The following is an 18,122-nucleotide window of genomic DNA, read 5'->3' on the forward strand; positions in this document are numbered from 1 at the left end:
TATCTAATTTTACAACTTGTTAATTCGAGTGGAAAACAATACCACCACATTCCTCTTGTATTTTGGAATTTGTAAAATTTATTTTGTAAGACTACATCAAGGGGAAAAACCTAAAGAGAGTACTATTTTAACAATTTGATCATAATTTAAACATTTATGTAAAACAGTCAAGGAAGACACATTCATTTATCAAAACATACAGTCCAAGCCCTACTGTATTTGTGGCTCAAGTTATAGTAATATTGAGGAACTGTGCATTTACTATAACAGCAGAACACCAAAACAGCTTGTGGAAGAGGTGCATTAAAGGCCATTTGTAATCAGCCACATACAGTACACTAGCTCACAGTGTTTTTCTCAGTTATTATTACAAAAAGTGCAAACTCTTTCTAAAAAGTACTAGCTCTTTCATTCACTGTTGAGCATCATAAACCTTCATCAATGTAAGAAATACAGGCAATAACTATGTTATGTATGTAACTCTGATTGCTCCAACACTGCTCCAACACCACCAAGGAAATCACTGCTCAGTATCATGATCTTACAGGGTTTTAAATACAAGCACCTTGAAGTAACCTAGAATGCAGAAAAAAATAACTGGCAAAAAGATTAAATTATTAATTGAATATGTATACCATAGTTTGTTTTTAAGCACCAGAGTGGTAACCAAAGTTAGGCAAAAATCTAATATTGTACTGCCTGTACAATACCATTATGTATATAATATGAAAAAGTATGTATAAACATACCATATTAGATAATTGGTAGCCAGTGTGGTACAAAATAAGTACCATGTTACACACTACAGTATCTATTAAAGTGGCACAGTACCTACTAGACTACTTTCCAAAATACTATGCTGCCTACAATGGTAATATCTAAAGTACCACAGTAATACTATGGTATTATTATTATTATTAATATATTAATATTGCTCAGCAGTGGGTTTTTTATGTACGTGCTTCATCTTTTGCTAAGTAATTCAGTAATCTACTTTAGATTAGCAAATTAATACCATAAGCGTATGGTACAGTTGATTAGCGTGTAGACCAAATAGTTTAATTTGTGCATTCCCCTAGGTGCAGATGGATTACACCATTATTATGGAGATTCAGCAAGGCTTCAAACTCAGATGGCATTGCATGCATTCTTCTGTTAACTGGTCGATTATTGTAATAGTGGTTGCTGAGCTGCGTGTTGCTGAACGGGTGAGTTCCAAAGGGCCAGAAGCCATACAGGTGGACATTGTTACAGAGCTCCAATGCCAAACTGGCCATCATGATACCAGTGCTGAGGCGTCTTGAGAGAATTCCTCTGCCATGCCAAAATTCATCCAAGCTTTTCAGGTAGATTGGGTTAAAGAAGACCGGCTGTGGGCCACTGTCGCTAAAGTCCTCCAGCGCGTAAATGACACGCAGGGAAACATCTGTGTTCCGTTGAAATGAGAATGCAGGCAGCAAGATCAGAGCGTTCCCATACAACTGCATGTCCTTCGCAAATGATCGCCGGCGCTCATTTAATGCTTGGTACCTGCAAAGAATCAGAGAGAGAAATAAAAAGTTTCAGGTATTGTGATGACGTTCACATTTATGAGCTGATATTATTTGAGGGTTTTGTATTATAAGCAGGTAGGGCAACAAAAAACACAAGTGCAGAGTGCAACACTTATGGTATTTTTAACCTGTCTTCACCCTTGCCCTGCTTGACCAAAGAGCTAAGTCTTTTACTTTGCTTACCACCAATAACATTTTCTTTATGGGGAGGCAAAACATTGTTGCTATGGAACAATCATTTTAAAAAGGGTTAATAGTCAATACAGTCGAATATGCTGTAGTATTAATCCTGTATCTAAGGAAGCTTAGGGCCCAAATTAGGGCAAGAAACGTCTGAAGAAAACCTGCCAAAATGGGGGAACAAACAGACTGGAGGCGGATTTGAACTCCCCCAACCCTGGACAGTGTAGCAGCTGCACCATCTCACTCCAACTATAACCTTGCCATGATTATCATTAGTTTAGTTTCGGAGACAATGAAAAACTATTTGTGTAAATTTATGTATTTCATTTCATTGATGTTTTTTTTTTTTTAATCTAAGATGGACTGGCACTCTGTCCAGGGTGTACCCTGCATTGCGCCCCAAGTTTCCTGGGATAGGCTCGCGGCCCCCGGCGAACCTGTGTACGGGAAAAATCCATATAGACGATGAGTGAAAGTGGTGGCCAAAAATGTTAAGACAACATACGCTCCCTGTGCTCAAAACAGGTGATTTCGCTGATTAGTTCTCACCTGCCTGGCTAAAGAGTTGTGCTAATTAATTGAGCAGCTTTTAGAGCCATAGCCTGGGTCATCTCCAGATCTAAACCGAACAGAAAACTGTTGGAAGACGGTAACAGTTAAGAAACTGTCTTCAGTACTTGATCTTCAGGAAGCAATCAAGCAGGCATGGATTAAGAGAGTGACGCCAGAGTACTGCAGACGTCTTTTTGACTCTACATCCAGCTGGATCCGGCAGGTTTTGTGGAATAAAGAACTTCATACTAAATACTGGGTGTTGTATAGCAATTTCATTGCATTAAGTAAAAAATTATTCTTATTATTTTGACTGTCACTATAAATTTTTTTTTAAACATTTGCTCACAAATACAGCTGCATTTACTCACTGTTCATAGAAGATGCTGGGGTTGGCTGTGACAAGGTTTGTTTTTTTTCCTGTATCTTTCTCATGTCCTTGTAGTGGAGGAAGATTACACCTGAGAAACATAAGGGAGAAGAAGTACAATGAGCTAACAGGAGTGATTTGTCTCCTTATTTAAAATTACATACTTTAGGATTTAGTTTCTTGTACTGTTTTAATGTCGTCTTCTGAGTGATTTTTTCTTTTTTTTGGATAAATGACTCTTAATTTAATCTTTATGTAAATTGTGCATTCTCTGGAGTAATGTATCTTGGCAAACTGTATTCTACATTCTGCTGTAGAATTTCATCTCTTACTAACTGCTGACTCTACAGGTATATCACATGCTGCTACAATGCTGCTCTACACCATTATACTCCATCCACTCGGCTTATTCTAAAGTTTATTCTAAATAGTTTGAATGCAGTTGCCTTTTTATTTTTTTTTTTACAAAACGGAAAAAACTATTTAAGCATTGCCTATTTATTAACTGAATGGAATGAACAGCATCAGACCTGATGACATATGTAGCAGAGTCGATTTGTTTTCCACAGCTGCTGTTGGCTAAGATGCCTCCATTACCCACCACAGCACACGAGTCATATGGAGCTTTTTTAAAAGGGTTCTCCTACACACAGCATAAAGACATTAGATCTAGTATCGACACATTTAATAAACAATCATACAGTACTATGAAAAAGTCTTAACCACCCCTTATTTCTTTATATTTTGCTTCCAAAGAGTGAGATTTTGGCAAATTTTTGTTTTTTATTTTCAATCCAGCCCCCGTCCTTGACCAGTTTCAGAGGAATGTTAGTTTACAAATGACATAAATTATTCCAGCATAAACACATCTAACTTAAAGCAGGAGAAACAGGAGCAGATAATGATCAGGCTGGTGATTAGTGTACTGGTGATGCTAAGTGGTTAGGACAGACTGGAGGAAATGAGGTTGGTGCTCCGGTTATTACATAAACAACCAATTAATAAATTGTATCTTTAGAAATGATGCAGCCTATGCCAGTAAAACATTTGTTTACATTTTAAATTTTAATACTTAATATTACCTTAATACTTACATTTTATTTCATTTTATATGAAGAAATTAGAGCTGGCTCAAGACTTGCACAATACTGTATATTTTATTTTATGTGCACGTGCGATACAATACCTTAGGAAATAGGTTGAACAGAGTTGATGTCACCTCCCTTGTCCTTTTATTATCTCCATCATAAGTAAATTTTGTGCCAACAGGTGAGTTGTCTTGGTTAACTGTTGCATTGGAAATGGCATTGCAACTGCTGCCTAGAAGTGACCTGAAAAAAAAAAAACACTGTTATGTTTACTTTCTTCTGTATTTTTTAATTTGTAATAATTAAAAAAATAATATTCATGCCTGGATAAAAACTATCGACCAAACCGGAATTTAACTATCAAACCAGACCTCAATCACCACCTCAGTGGTAAAAACATATTTAGAACATATGATAAGCAATGAATGACGAAGTTTCTGTTATGTTGTTATACTGTATGTTATGTATTATGTGTTTGTTACCTGTACATCTGAAAGTTGCTCTCCTGCTTTGTCCAGTTGGAACTGTAATTTGCTAAAAGTTTGTCAATAAATATAGAATCCCTGGAATACAAATCCACATATGCACAATAAACAAGTGATAGGAGTGATAAGTGACAGTAGATCAAAATACTTGAGTTACTTTCTGTGTAAGTCCAAAAGTATTTAACAGTAATACTCAGTGTTGTGCATGAACACAGTCATTTTCAAAGTAGGGTGACCTTGAGATTACAACTGAAGAACATAAACAAATACATCATTAACACACATGATGGTGAATATTAGCAGCAAAGCCTTTATTCTTTTAATTTCTAATCTTTCTAGTACTCCGTGAGCAGAAGTATTCGAAATTATGTGAGAAGCAGAATCGTCAAGTGACCGAAAATACAGTTTTTCCAGTCTGGGTGGTTTTGACTTTGATTGTGTAGATAAAAAATGGTTTTCATGGGTAAACCAACTGGTTGGTTTTGAATCAGTTCAGTTCTTTCTTTCTTTCTTTCTTTTTTTTTAACAAGCTCACGAGCAAATAGCAGCGTAAAGTTAGGTTGCCAATATGGGGAGGAAATGTGGAGAAGAAAATTTACAAAAGGAATGAGAGAGTGCCCAGCGAACAAAAAAATATCTGTAGACCACCTCTTTGAGGCCCCATACAAATGTCCCCTAATGTTTTGCATTTAGAAGTTAGATTTTACCTGTTTATCTTAAATAATTGAATAATAACTAACATTTTTGAGAATTTATGTTCCTCAATGATTAACTTAAACCATAACAGTAATTCAAAATTAAAACTAATTTACTACGAATGTGAACTAGTTTATTGTGTGTGAACTGAACTTTAAGCTAGCTTTTGTAAAGTGTGAACATGCACAACACAGTGGATTTCTCACAGTATTGCTTCCTAAGGTTAATGCTTAAATGTGTGATCCATTTGTGTAGTGTTTCTGCCAACAAAGTGGGATTCTCACTTGGTGTTTGCAGGAACTGGTTTAGCGTTGTTTGGATTGCTGGCAGCTGCTTTTCTGTGAGGAGAAAGTTAGAGAATCACTATAAGACTAAAAAAAAATTAAAAAAAGAGACAGCATACTGTAATTTAAGTACAAGGCAAAACTATTTCTCAGTTCACTTGATACTTATTCTTTCTTCGGTTCAAATATCATATTTCAGAAAAATTAAATCAGGTAACTTTAATAAAATAAAAAAGTAGCATTCTCACTTGATGTTAGAAATTTGTTTAACATTGCGTTGTTTGCTAAGAACTGGATTACTGTGAGAAGATAAAAAACACAAGGTCGTTTAAATACTTGACAAAAGCTGGATAGATAGATATATAGATAGGTGTATCTACTTCACTAAATATTTAATTTATAAGCATTTATCTGTTCACTTTATACCCATTAATCTTAAAAAAAAAAAAGATTTTAAAAGTAAAAGTTTTTAAAGTAAAAAAAAATGAAGAGATTTAAACAAAAAATAGTGTTTTATACAACCTCATATATTCTTACCCCTTTGCACGGCCTTTTGCAACTTTTACAACAATACGTCGAACTATTTTTCTGTAAGAGACAGAGAGAAAATTAAGGTTTAAAGTTTTTCCAATAATTAAAACATAACATAACAAACAATAGTATCTACCGTTTTTAAAAACAATTCAGTTTATACCTATTCTGTATTTTAGGACATTTACAAGTCATTTTGACCCATTTAAAATGTTTTGAATAAAGTAATATAAGTTTGTGTGGTGTGTCTGTGAAGTGCATTTCACTCTCACTTCCTGTGTGCTAGCTGGGGTTTGATGCTTTGTGCACTGCTGGCAGCCGCAACACTGCTAGGGGGGGAAAAAAAAAAAAACTTCAACCTTTTCAAATAATGAAATATAAAACAACAATAGTGTCTAATCATTTTGAAAACCCTTCTGTCTTATTTTTCACTACATAATTAAATATCATTTAATTAACACAGTTTAATTAATAGCCACAAGTTACTGGCACAATCCAAACAATGAAATTTAAACAAAAAGTAGTTACCAAAAAAAGCTCGTTCTTAGTCTAACCAACTAACTAATGAATAATGAGACTGTAAATGAAGGCAATATTAAAGCCATGAGTACTTAAAAGCACTTTTGACTGGTACACTTCAATCAACCATAACATCATGACCACCCACCTAATATTGAATAGGTCCCCTTTTGCCACCAAAGCTGTGTGTTCCGACATTTTATATGGCAACCAGCATTAATCTTTTCAGTAATTTAACCTACAGTGAATTGGTCTACAAAGGCCATTCCCTACTCCCCACATGCATGACTAAGTTTTGGAGCTGCTCTGGTACAGTTATCTATCTAACACAATTTGACCCTTGTTGAAGTCATTCAATCCTTATACATATCAACATCTAGGTTAAAATGTTTACTTGCTGCCTAATATTGCCATAACATTCATGTTCATAATGTGTGTATGTAAAAAGAACAGAGGTGTCAAGTAACGAAATACAAATACTTCGTTACCTTACTTAAGTAGAAATTTTGGGTATCTATACTTTACTGGAGTAATTATTTTTCAGCCGACTTTTTACTTCTACTCCTTACATTTTTCACGCTATTATCTGTACTTTCTACTCGTTACATTTTAAAAATAGCCTCGTTACTTCTATTTTATTTCAGCTTGTCATTCAAAAAACAAACAAAAAAAAAACGGATTAAAAAACTTTTACTTTTATACTTTAAGTAGTTTTGAAACCAGTACTTTTACATTTTTACTTAAGCAAAAAGCTTGAGTTGATACTTCAACTTCTAAAGAAGTCTTTTTAAACCCTAGTATCTATACTTCTACTCAAGTAATGAATGTGAATACTTTTGACACCTCTGAAAAAGAACTTAATTTTGGCCCGTATATTTCAAGTCATTATGTGCTCATAACACATAATGACTTGGCTTGCAGTTGTATTTAGTAATAGAACTTATTCCACTTTTTTTTACTTTACTTGTGATGTCTTTATCAGTTGAATATAATACAGACATAATATAGACATATGATGTCTCTTTTACCTGTTAGCCAATTCGTGTGTATTCCGTGGTCCACGAAGACCTGCATTACTGATTGTGAAGAAGAAAAGATTAATAATAAATTAATAAAAAAATAATTATATATTAATTATAATAAAAAAGCAAAGCAATAGTAAATATATAGTGGGTGAAAGTGATGCCTTATTACAGAGGGAACAAGTATCATAAAAATGCACAACACAACTTTTATCAGCCAACATAAATGTCGGCTGCCTTTATCACATGATAAGTTATCACTGATTATTGTATATAAAAAAGCAAATATCAGAAACTGCTCCTAACAAGTTGCCTTGGCCAATGTTCAAACTTAGGTTGTCTACATGATATACAAAACCCTACCCTACCACTGATCCATGAATACCCCAAGTAGTGAATGATATTCAAGATATTTGGATTGGTTTAATGCTTTATAATTTTCATTGAATCTTTTTCTGGACATTTTACAGAAGATATAAATGAGAAATTAACTCCCAGGATGCGTCAATGCCTTTAAAAGTGATCAATAACTGTTCTTCTCTTGCCTTATGCACCATATGAAGTAAACAGCATGTAGTGTCATAAAATCTTACACATTTTAAATCGTTAAATGATTGGATATACAGGAAAATTTCATAATTGAAAAAAAAGCTTTCTTTTAGATAAGGTAAAGAAAGTCTTCTTTAGATACATAAAAAGCATAAATTTCTTTTGATATATATTTAATAAGTAAATTAAAAAAATATATATTTATCATTTATTTATGGTCCTATCGAAATACAAAATTTTTCTTTCAGGAAAATCTGGTTGAAATGGTTTTACAATAACAATCAACATAATAAAACATAAATGATTGACACGGGAATGATGAAAAACAGGTTTTCTCACATGTTTGCTTTAAGGCAATTTGTACAAGAATTTTAAAGATATTTAGAGAATGGATCGTTTCTTACATAGAAGTGTGTGTCTTTTCCATACAATATGCAAATTAACTATTAAAAAAATTCTACATGATTTTAGTGTAACTGCAAATATGTATAGTTTCATGGTTTCAGTTGTCCTTCAGTGATATATTTAGTAGATAACAAATATTGCCAAACATATGGCCAAAAATACAAAAACTAATTACTATAAATACCACACTTTAAACAAATATGTGTTATTTATTTATTTATTTATTTATTTATTTTTAATGCGGAACAAAAACTAGAGCAATAGAGCTACTGGTCGTAACGATCTCTTTTCACAAAAATATTTTACCAACTATATGAATCTGACATTCACTCACTCTAAATAAAAAAATTGGGGACATGCTACTGATTAATTGAACTAAATCAAATTGCTCACTGAAAGCTCACAGTTTAAAACAATTGTGCCACTGATTTTTGGATTCTGTCCATATCTTCTTCACCCTTAAGTAAGAGTGATATGTTATCTGGTTTTAAATTGCTTTTACAAAATTGCTTAAACACCTGTTCAAAGAAACTGAATTGCCACTCCTCACCACCTCTTCCTTCCTAGCAAAAGCCAGGGAAATGTGTTTCCTGACTCTAGGAAACCAGGAAATCCACCATTAATGTATTACCTCACCCTATACCTAAAAACTTAGTTACTGAATTTCTGAAGTAGATGTTCACTAACTTCAACCCATGATTGAGGCTGAACGGCACACAATATGGGTAGTTTCATGCAGAACTAAGATTAATACTCTATTATGAATGAAGAGTAGATCACATGTTAAGAATGGTTACAGACACTTACTTAACAGTTTAAGTAATTTGGTAGCTTTAAATTAAAATTTAAAGTTTAAAAATAAGAAAAAAGTTTGAAAAATTATGGTCAAGACTGTAAATCAACAGTTTTTAAAACAAAATGTTTATTTTTCAGTACCATATTGATATGATTTTAAATGAAGCTTTTCATTAGCTTTTTTAGTTTTAAGATGAAGACACTTCATCAGAAGTTTGTTGTTTTTAGTCGCATGCATTATAAAAAAAATAAAAATAAATAATTCTATGGAAAAAAACACACACAGATCAGGCACTTACCTATAAGTTATGTATTGCCAAATCAGCAAGCTGCTGAAGGAGGCAAAAAAGAAGACAGACATCAGCCTTATAATAAAACCTCTCATGTCTGACACGTATGTTCAGTCACTCTCGTTGTATGAGCACTCAGAAGTCACCCCTACACTGTTACGTTAACCTTGCTTTTCTTCATTCTTTGTCTTCTTTGCCTAATACACATCCCTTTTTTCCAGTTTTATTCTAGCTGCCATGTCTAAAGCTTTTTTTCTAAAGTCCCTATATATCTCTCCCTCCCCTTTTCATTCAGTTTCTTTTTACTCTTCAGTTTCTCCCTCCCTCTATCCCTCCCCCCCTCTCTCACACTGTCTCTGTGCTAATTTCCACTATGTATATTTACCATCACTTTAGGCATGCTTTTCTAAAATTATTATTTTTTTCATTCTCTGTCTCTATTTTTGACTATTCTGGTTTATGCTTGTTGAAATCATAAGCTGTTACTCCTTTTGAGGTCTAAACTTATTCAACCCATTCAGCCTACTGATTCAATCTTTCAAGGTAGGATTAAGTTACATTATGGACATTCTTTTTGACAGTGACTGGAAGAGAAGAAAAGTATGTAAATTAGCTAATAATGGGCTTAGCAGTTCTCACTTTAGCTCTTCATGCACAATAAACAGATGGCTCTGGGCCACTTTTTTTTCTTCCTTTTTTTTTTTACAATGCTTACCTCACATAAAAGAGAACAAAGTTCATACTGTATGTTAATGGGATAGACTATGGTGTACACCTACAATTCTTAAGCCATTGTTCTACTAGCAGACTTATTTATACATCACTGTGGGTGGTTACCTCAGACTGCCTTTGCCTGACATGTGTAACCTTTTCAAATCTGCCTTTACTGACAATGTGAAAAATTTAGGTCATACAAATCTAATTCTGCATTCTAAAAACCACAAATACCTTAGTTACTGTACTTTGGGCATGCTCTATACAAAGAGAGTTATATGGGAGAGTCAGGTATTTTCTTAGGATGTAGTCATGAAAGAAGTCTCCCTCTGACAGAGGTGGCAGAAGTACACAAAATCAATATTTTAAAAAAAGAACAAATACTTCTCCACTACAAGTAGAGGTACCACTTCCTTTTATTTTTATTAGTGAAGCAGAATTAATAAGTATGTGCTGAAAAAAGTATGATAGGTATAAAAGTACAAATAATCGACAAATAAACTGATATTGAACTGGATGTCTATCTAACTCAGGTATTGATAAAAGTAAAGCTGTTGATAACATGTATGTGCAAACCTAATAGAGATTGGTTTTCTAAACCTTAGTCCATTTGATGATGATAGGCAGAAGGGGGTGGGGTTTCTTTCTAAAGCTCATGATTTACTTCAATTTAATTTTATTTGTATAGCGCTTTTAACAATTGAAATTGTTGTAGCTTTACACAATCAAAAGAATTATTTAAGTTTGTATGAAATTTCCCACAGGAGATGTGTTCAATTTAAAATGAAGTCCAGTTTGTTCCTGGAGGCTCAGGTAGACTGTAGAAAACTCCAGTCCTGAACTATCGAGCGACTGAAGTCTCAAGTCCTCAGAGAACAGCTGTCTGCATCAGCCGAGGACAGGACCGTCTTCATGGAAAAGTGGAACCGTCCCCAGTCATCACACGTATCCAAGGCAGACCATGCGGGCATCCATGCTACTAGATCTCCAACCAGAAGCAGAACACCAGGACGAGTCAGACAGCTCCAGAGGGCAGAGGGGGTCTGGATCACTGGCAGCTCAGGAGCGATATGTATAGCTCGACAGAGAGACAGGTAGAGGGAAAAAAGAGAGAAGGAGAGAGAGAGGAGAAGAGAGAGAAGAGAAGCGAGCAGAGAAGAAGGAGAAATTGCAGTTAGGTATGGTTGCAGTTGAACAATATATAATGTGATTGTATATTTAGTGCAACGTGCAAGCAGGGACTCCGGCAGGACTAACTATGACAGCATACCTAAAAGAGAGAGCCAGAAACACAGGCTTCACCGTCAACAAACCTGAGTGATCAATGAGAGTGGGGAAGACAGCATCTAAACATGCTAGTTCACCATAATACTCGCCCATGAGTCCCCCAGCTTTGCTCCTTTACCTAAGGCAAATGTATTTACAAAAATGCTCGGCTAAATAAATAGGTTTTTAGCCTGGACTTAAACACTGGGACTGTGTCTGAGTCCTGAACATTAATAGGAAAACTGTTTCATAACTTTGGGGCTTTGTAAAAAAAAAAAAAGCTCTGCCCCCTGCTGTAGTGTTTATAATACGTGGTACTGACAAGCAGCCTGCATCCTTTGATCGAAGTACGATTGGCGGATTATTTCTTCTGTTTTTTCTATATTAAGGATGAGGATGTTTTCCTCTCTATACTGTAGAATTTAAAGTTTTTAACCAGTTCCCTGTAACCGGATTTGTCTCCATCTTTGATGAAGCCCAGGATGGTTGTATCATTCATCTGAGTATTTAATGATGACAGTGTTGTCTGGTTGGTGACACAGTCAAGTGTGTAGAGGGTATAGGGTTTGGGGCTAAGGCTGCAGCCCTGGTGTTCCTGTGATGACTGTAAGCTCAGCAGAAGAGCATCTGGAAGAGCATCATTACATATATTGTGCTGTAGTCCAGATGTTGAAGTTTGTAGTATAGGGCTATGACATCATCCACTGATTTGTTGGGGCAGTAGTCGAACTAAAACGGATCTATGGAATCTGGAAACACAGGGTTGATATGTGACAGTAGCAGTTTTTCTAGGCTCTTCATGACAACCGGTGTAAGAACCGTTCTAAAATTATTTGCCCTTGATGTGTCTGTTTTTTTTTATAAGTGGTATGATGATGGCAAACTTGAATAAATGGGGGGGGGGGGGATGGGGGGGGCTGAGTCGCAGGTGCTCCATCTTGGTGGTGAGTGTAGAGGGAAAGCAGTGAAAGTCCTCACTGAAACCAGATAATATGAGCACATCACCCTTATCTTATTCTTACTGCATTGGCTCCCTGTGAGATTTCCAATTGATTTTAAAATATTACTTTTGACATATAAAGCATAAGTCTCGCGCCACAGTATCTCAGTAAACTGCTAGTGTCTTATGATCTGCCACGCCTACTTCATTTAAAAGATGCAGGATGCTTGTCAGTACCGCGTGTTGTGAAAACTACAGGAGGGGGCCACGCTTTTTCTTATAAAAACCCAAAGTACTTCCAATTAATTTTCGCATTTTTGTAAAAAGATCTGCCTAAGGGAAAGGAGCAGATCTAGGGGACTCATGGTATTATGGTGAACTGTATGTTTAAATGCTGTCTTTCCCACTCTTGTTGATCACTCAGGTTTGTTGATGGTGAAGCGATTAGTGGCTTTACATCTTAGGGAGCCCTTATGTCTGTGTTTCCTTCCGGCTTTCCCTTTTAGTTTAAGTAACAACCTACATGACTACGTAAAAAATCTTGGAGTCCATCTTGATCCTTTTCTTTATTTTGACAAGCATAGAAATGCAGTTGTAAAAAGTAGTTTTTTTCATCTCAGATCATTGGCTAAGGTGAAACACTTATCCAGTAAAGACCTTGAAATTGTAATTCATGCGTTAATTTCTTCTCGTCTGGATTACTGTAACTCTCTGTATGTTGGCCTACCTCAATCTACACTCTCTCGGTTACAGATGGTTCAAAATGCGGCAGCCAGATTCTTAACAGGTACTAAGAAAAGGGATCACACCCCAATTCTTGCTTCATTGCACTGGCTTCCTGTAAAATTCAGAGTTGATTTTAAGATTCTTCTTTTTGCATATAAGGCATTGCATAATTCTGCTCCAGACTATATCTGCAATCTTATCACACCCTATGTAGCTTCTAGGTCTTTAAGATCTAATGATCAGCCACTATTATCCGTCCCCCGTTCACGTTGTAAAATGAAGGGTGATCAGGCCTTTTCATTAGTTGCCCAAAAACTCTGGAACAGTTTACCACTACATATCAAAGCTTCTACATCATTGGACGTTTTTAAATCAAGCTTAAAGACACATTTTTACTCATTAGCGTTTGGGTGATGTTGTGCATGTATTTTGCATTAAAAATTTGTGTTTTGTGAATTTTCTTTTTAATTCCTTTTATATTTGTTTTATTTTATTATTATTTATTTATTTATTTATTTTTGCTGTTTATTTCTATTGTAAAGCACTTTGGACCAACTACGGTTGTGTTAAACCTGTGCTCTATAAATAAATTTGACATGACTTGACTTGACTAGTTATGCTGTCATAGTTAGTCCTGCCGGAGCCTCTGCTTGAACTAAATATACATTTTACACCTTGTACAATGTGACTGTGAACGTACCTAACTATTATCTCTCCTTCTCTTTTCTCTCTTCTCCTCTCTCTCTTTTCCTCTCCCTGTCTCTGGCAAGCTACACATGTCATTCCTGAGCTGCCAGCAATCCAGACCACCTCTGCCCTCTCTACCCGTTTGACTCGTCCTGGTACCCCGCTTCTAGTAGAAATCCGTTCTCTGAGGACTTGTAACTGCAATCGCTTGATAGTTCAAGACTGGAATTTTCTACAATTTCCTACCTAAGCCTCCAATAACAAACTGGTCTCCATTTTAACTTAAAGATATAAACTGTTATATTGAACTGTCAGCCACCTACTGTAACACAGTATAGCATATCAATCCCTGCTATCTGCTATCACCCAAATTAGGATGAGTGTCCCTGTTGAATTTGGTTCCACTCAAGGTTTTTTCCTATTGCCATCTCAGGAACTTTTTTTTCGTTTTACCATTGCCATTGCCCTCTCTTTGCTCATCAGGGACAATCTTTCACAATTCATACCAACTTCCATAATTTCTTTTGATTGTGTAAAGCTGCTTTGTGACAATGACAATTGTTCAAAGCGTTATACAAATAAAATTGAATTGAATAGTTGACAAACAGCATTTTAAATTTGTTTTTGGCTTCATTTGTTGCTCGGTTTGGACAGTAAGCAAACCGTACTGTATTCAGTGTATCAGGTAGTAAAGAGATGATGACCAGCTGCTCATTGCAAGATGGGGTTTGTCTGTGTGCACACTTGCCAGCTGTTCAGCACATGCTTTTAGTACACTTGGCGATACGCCATCAGGTCCTATTGCTTTGCACTTACAGTATGGGCTTTTTGTATTCATGTATATTTTCTGTAGATTTCTTAAAGATATCCATGTCTGTGATCTCTAGGAAGGCAACTGTTATTTGTCATGATGGAATGAAAAAAATGAATGATGGGTAGAAGTTCATAAATTTTTTTATTTTTTTTTTACAATTAAATTTTATTGGACTTTTCACTTTTTTCCACTTTTAGAAGAAAAACTCAAGTAAGATAAAAAGGCCAATATTCAGCTTGTTCAGTGTGTAAAGTGCAGGATGTTTAGACATTCTTCCGCTGCCATTAGTGATAACTTTAGTTGTGATAGGTGTGTATTAGTGAGCACTCTGATGGAAAGGACATTAGCATTATAGGAGCACATCCAGACTTTTGAGAGTGTAAGAAAGCGCAAGAGCAATGTTATTTCTGTAGAGAATAGTCTGGGTGCTGTAGGCAGAGATAGACAGCCCATGACATTAGAGCCCTCACAGCGGGGCAAGTGTGTGACAGCATACTCGGTCTGCCAAAGCTAAAACTTAGGCTAGCCAATCGGAGCACACCTCCTCTGCACTTCTTGTGTCCAACTGGTTTGCTCTCCCCACTGGTTTGCTCTCCCCAGCTCTGCTGTCTCCTTGGCGGTGGGAAGCTTGGAAAGGGGAACAAGATAAACAGATTTGGAAATACGGTCGACAATGGTAATAATACAAGGTTTACAATGAGGGTAGGCCCGTTACGAAATCCAGTGAAATATGGGACCAGGGAAGGTGACGAACGGGTAAGGGCCCCTTTTTTTTCAGTGAGCGCAGATGTTGCAGCCCACCACAAAACTGGAAACTTCCCTCCCCAATGTGGGCCACCATAACCGCTGTTCAATGATGAGCCCAGATGACAGGACAACCTGGATCCATGGCCCTATTCCAAGACCTGCAAGCATAAACAAACGGGAGTGAGGCGATTCGGGGGAACATTGCTTGGGCCGAGCTCCTGAGTCAACACCTGCTTGACTTTGGCCTCAATGTCTAGTTCCATGGCCACTATTAGACAGCGAGAGGGCAGGATTGTGTCGCATGGCATGGAGTCATGGGAATAGGAGAACTGGGCTTGGTGTTTTTAGAACCTGGCCGGTAGGACAGGACGAAGTTAAATCTAGAAAAAACTGTGCCCACCGGGCCTGTCGGCCATTAAGCCTCTTGGCAGTATGTAGATATTCAAGGTTCCTGTGATTGGTCCATACTAGAAACTGGAGCTCAATCCCCTCCAGCCACTGCCTCCACTCCTCCAACATCATAGTTCCTCCCAAGACAGCCCTAGGAAAGAAAGGATCTGCATGTGCCCGGCTTACTCTCATAAGTGAGCAGGGCTGGTAGGCATTGCTCTTGTGGGGGTTCAGAATTTTGACCCTTGTAAAGAATAACCGGAGTTCTTCAATCTAAGTGGTGCCATCTGCAAGGGTCTGCCTAGTGGTGAGGAGCTCCTGCTGCTGTCCCCCGAGGAGGGGGACGCCCTTGCTCTCCAGGGCCAGGCTCATTCTATTATACTCTGCTGGATCCATTGCAATGGCTGGATTATTCTGTCACGATGAGGGGAAGGGACGGAGGAATAAATCCAGGCGCAGAACTGCAGGTGGAGAAGCAAGGTTTGGGGTCTGAAGCCGAAAAAGAATCCATTGGAGTTGTGATCAACAAAATTCTCCAAGCTAGAGAATTAGCTTAGAGAAACTAGAAGAAATCAGCGCTGGATAAGAAACAGTGTGCACACGGGACGTTCTGGGGGCATGTAAAGAGACATGACATACTTTTTACTTTTACTTGAGTAGATTTGCAAAGAAGAAACGCTACTGCTATATTTGGCTACACTCAACTCGTTACTTTTCTACCATTTATTCTACACATTAGATATTCTTTATTTTTGCCAGAGAAATGCAGCCGGTGGATCTACCACATGACTGTTGTGGTGGAAATTCTGAAAACATTAAAAAGACAAGTAATTCATATACTGGGTAAGAGCAAAGCAACAAAGGATTTATTCAAACATCTGCAGAAGGACAGGTCTCATACAGCAAACAGTTGCAGCATGGAGAAGGATACAGTAATGACTTTCTCTTAGCCATCCCATTTTATACACAACATCTCTGCTAACATAATCAAAGCCCCATACATGAAGTTCCTACATTCAAACTGACGACTCTTTATCTGACCCAGACCAGATGTTCTCGCCTTATCATTTATTTAACAGCAACTGCAATTAGTTTGTATTCTTGGCCTTGTCTTTCTATGTTTCATCAGATAGTTTTAAAGCTTTTATAGTCCACGTGGCACCCTTACTACAAAGATTAGAATTAATACATGATTGAAAATGTGACTTTTTTCAATTACAGTTTTCCCCTTTTGTCATTCTATGACAACTTTATACATTTATTACATTTTATAAATTCATTTTAATATTACACATTTCAAGACTATATATATAATTACAAATAATAATGCTGTATATTCAAATTCATCTCATCATTGTCTCTTCAACTAATACTCTAATGCACACAAAAGACAAAAATACAAAAGCATTTTTTTTAAGTGCATCATGCTCAAACTGTTTACATGCCTCAAACTTTCTGAGAATTTAAATACTGTAGGACCTTTCATCTCTGTGTGATCTAAGTCATTATTATAATAATTGTCACCTGCTGTTTTAGGCCAGTCAGGAGTCGAGTCTTCCCAGTCATTCCCATTGTGTGAAACTCCTTAGTCTCAGTCAAGTCAGTGGTCTGTTTCTCTATGTTGTTGTCAGTCTGCTGCAGCATTTGATATTTTACTGTGTTCATAAGTAGTTCTTGTATACGTACAGGGTGCCAAACAGAGGCCTATCAAAAGTATAATTAGAATTGGTATAATTATACCCGAGGACTGCTGAGTTTGGCCTCCCTGTTTGTTTGCAGTTTGCCAATATCTGCAGGACGGCCATGGTGGTTATCGATATGATACAAGATGTGTTGTCGGCATACAAATATCTGGGAGTTCATCTTGATAACAAATTTGACTGGTCACTCAATACAAGGGCACTTTACAAGAAAGGACAGTGCCGGTTGTACTTTCTTTAAAGGCTCAGGTCTTCCTATGTTTCATTAGACAGGTTTACAGATGTTTTATAAAACTGTTGTGGCGAGTGTCTGTTGGATGTGTAACATGAAGGTGTCTGATAGGAACAGACTGGACAAGGCAATTAAAAAGGTCAGGTTTGTGCTAGGCTTGTAGCTTGACTCTGTGGATGTAGTAGTGAAGAGGAGTCCATTTTCTCACCCGCTATACAGTGTTTTTTGCTGACCAGAGGTGCAATTTTAGTTAGAGACTGGTTACCATCAAGTGTCTTACAGAGCGCCACAGGAGATCTTTGCTCCTAACGGCTATAAAATTATACAACTCTTCTCTGTAACTCATACACCATGTGGATATTCATATGAAGTTCTTTGAATTTTGAATCTTGAGTTTGCTTCTGCTGCTGTGACATTATTAAGGGGCAATGTTACCCAGCTCGAGGACATGGCTTGGTATATCCAACATGAGCCATCGTGTATGTCTGTCATATTATTAACAATGTCTAATGATAAAGGACATTCTCTGTTCCTGCACATCTCATTATGCTTTTTATCATGTTGTCTCCCCTAATTGTTTTAGG

At 36.6% G+C, this 18,122-nt stretch overlaps 1 protein-coding gene across 3 annotated transcripts; it reads right to left on the reverse strand.

The window, feature by feature from the left end:
• Positions 1–55: 55 nt before the first annotated feature.
• LOC128544048 (alpha-2,8-sialyltransferase 8F-like) lies at positions 56–9,553 on the reverse strand. 3 transcript variants are annotated; one of them, XM_053513993.1, is made up of 11 exons: positions 9,332–9,553; positions 7,290–7,337; positions 6,015–6,068; positions 5,749–5,799; positions 5,460–5,510; positions 5,212–5,265; positions 4,229–4,309; positions 3,845–3,989; positions 3,189–3,301; positions 2,660–2,749; positions 56–1,530 (listed from the first exon to the last, which is right to left on the reverse strand). In XM_053513993.1, the coding sequence occupies exons 1-11, from the start codon at positions 9,415–9,417 to the stop codon at positions 1,059–1,061; spliced, it is 1,245 nt and encodes a 414-aa protein (XP_053369968.1). In that variant the 5' UTR covers positions 9,418–9,553; the 3' UTR covers positions 56–1,058. The 3 variants fall into 3 exon arrangements, with proteins under 3 accessions (XP_053369968.1, XP_053369967.1, XP_053369969.1); XM_053513992.1 differs by having other exon boundaries at positions 6,015–6,071; XM_053513994.1 differs by lacking the exon at positions 5,460–5,510 and having other exon boundaries at positions 6,015–6,071.
• Positions 9,554–18,122: the final 8,569 nt, after the last annotated feature.

The sequence above is a fragment of the Clarias gariepinus genome, chromosome 16, assembly GCF_024256425.1.
Source record: "Clarias gariepinus isolate MV-2021 ecotype Netherlands chromosome 16, CGAR_prim_01v2, whole genome shotgun sequence".
In the NCBI taxonomy this organism is placed as follows: Eukaryota; Metazoa; Chordata; class Actinopteri; order Siluriformes; family Clariidae; genus Clarias; species Clarias gariepinus.

Coding starts and splice junctions, on each gene's coding strand:
- LOC128544048 (XM_053513992.1), bottom strand. CDS start 9,417: ATGAGAGGTTTTATTATAAGGCTGATGTCTGTCTTCTTTTTTGCCTCC. Junction 7,338..9,331: donor TGGCAATACATAACTTATAG/GTAAGTGCCTGA, acceptor CTTCACAATCAG/TAATGCAGGTCTTCGTGGAC. Junction 1,531..2,659: donor CCCAGCATCTTCTATGAACA/GTGAGTAAATGC, acceptor GATTCTTTGCAG/GTACCAAGCATTAAATGAGC.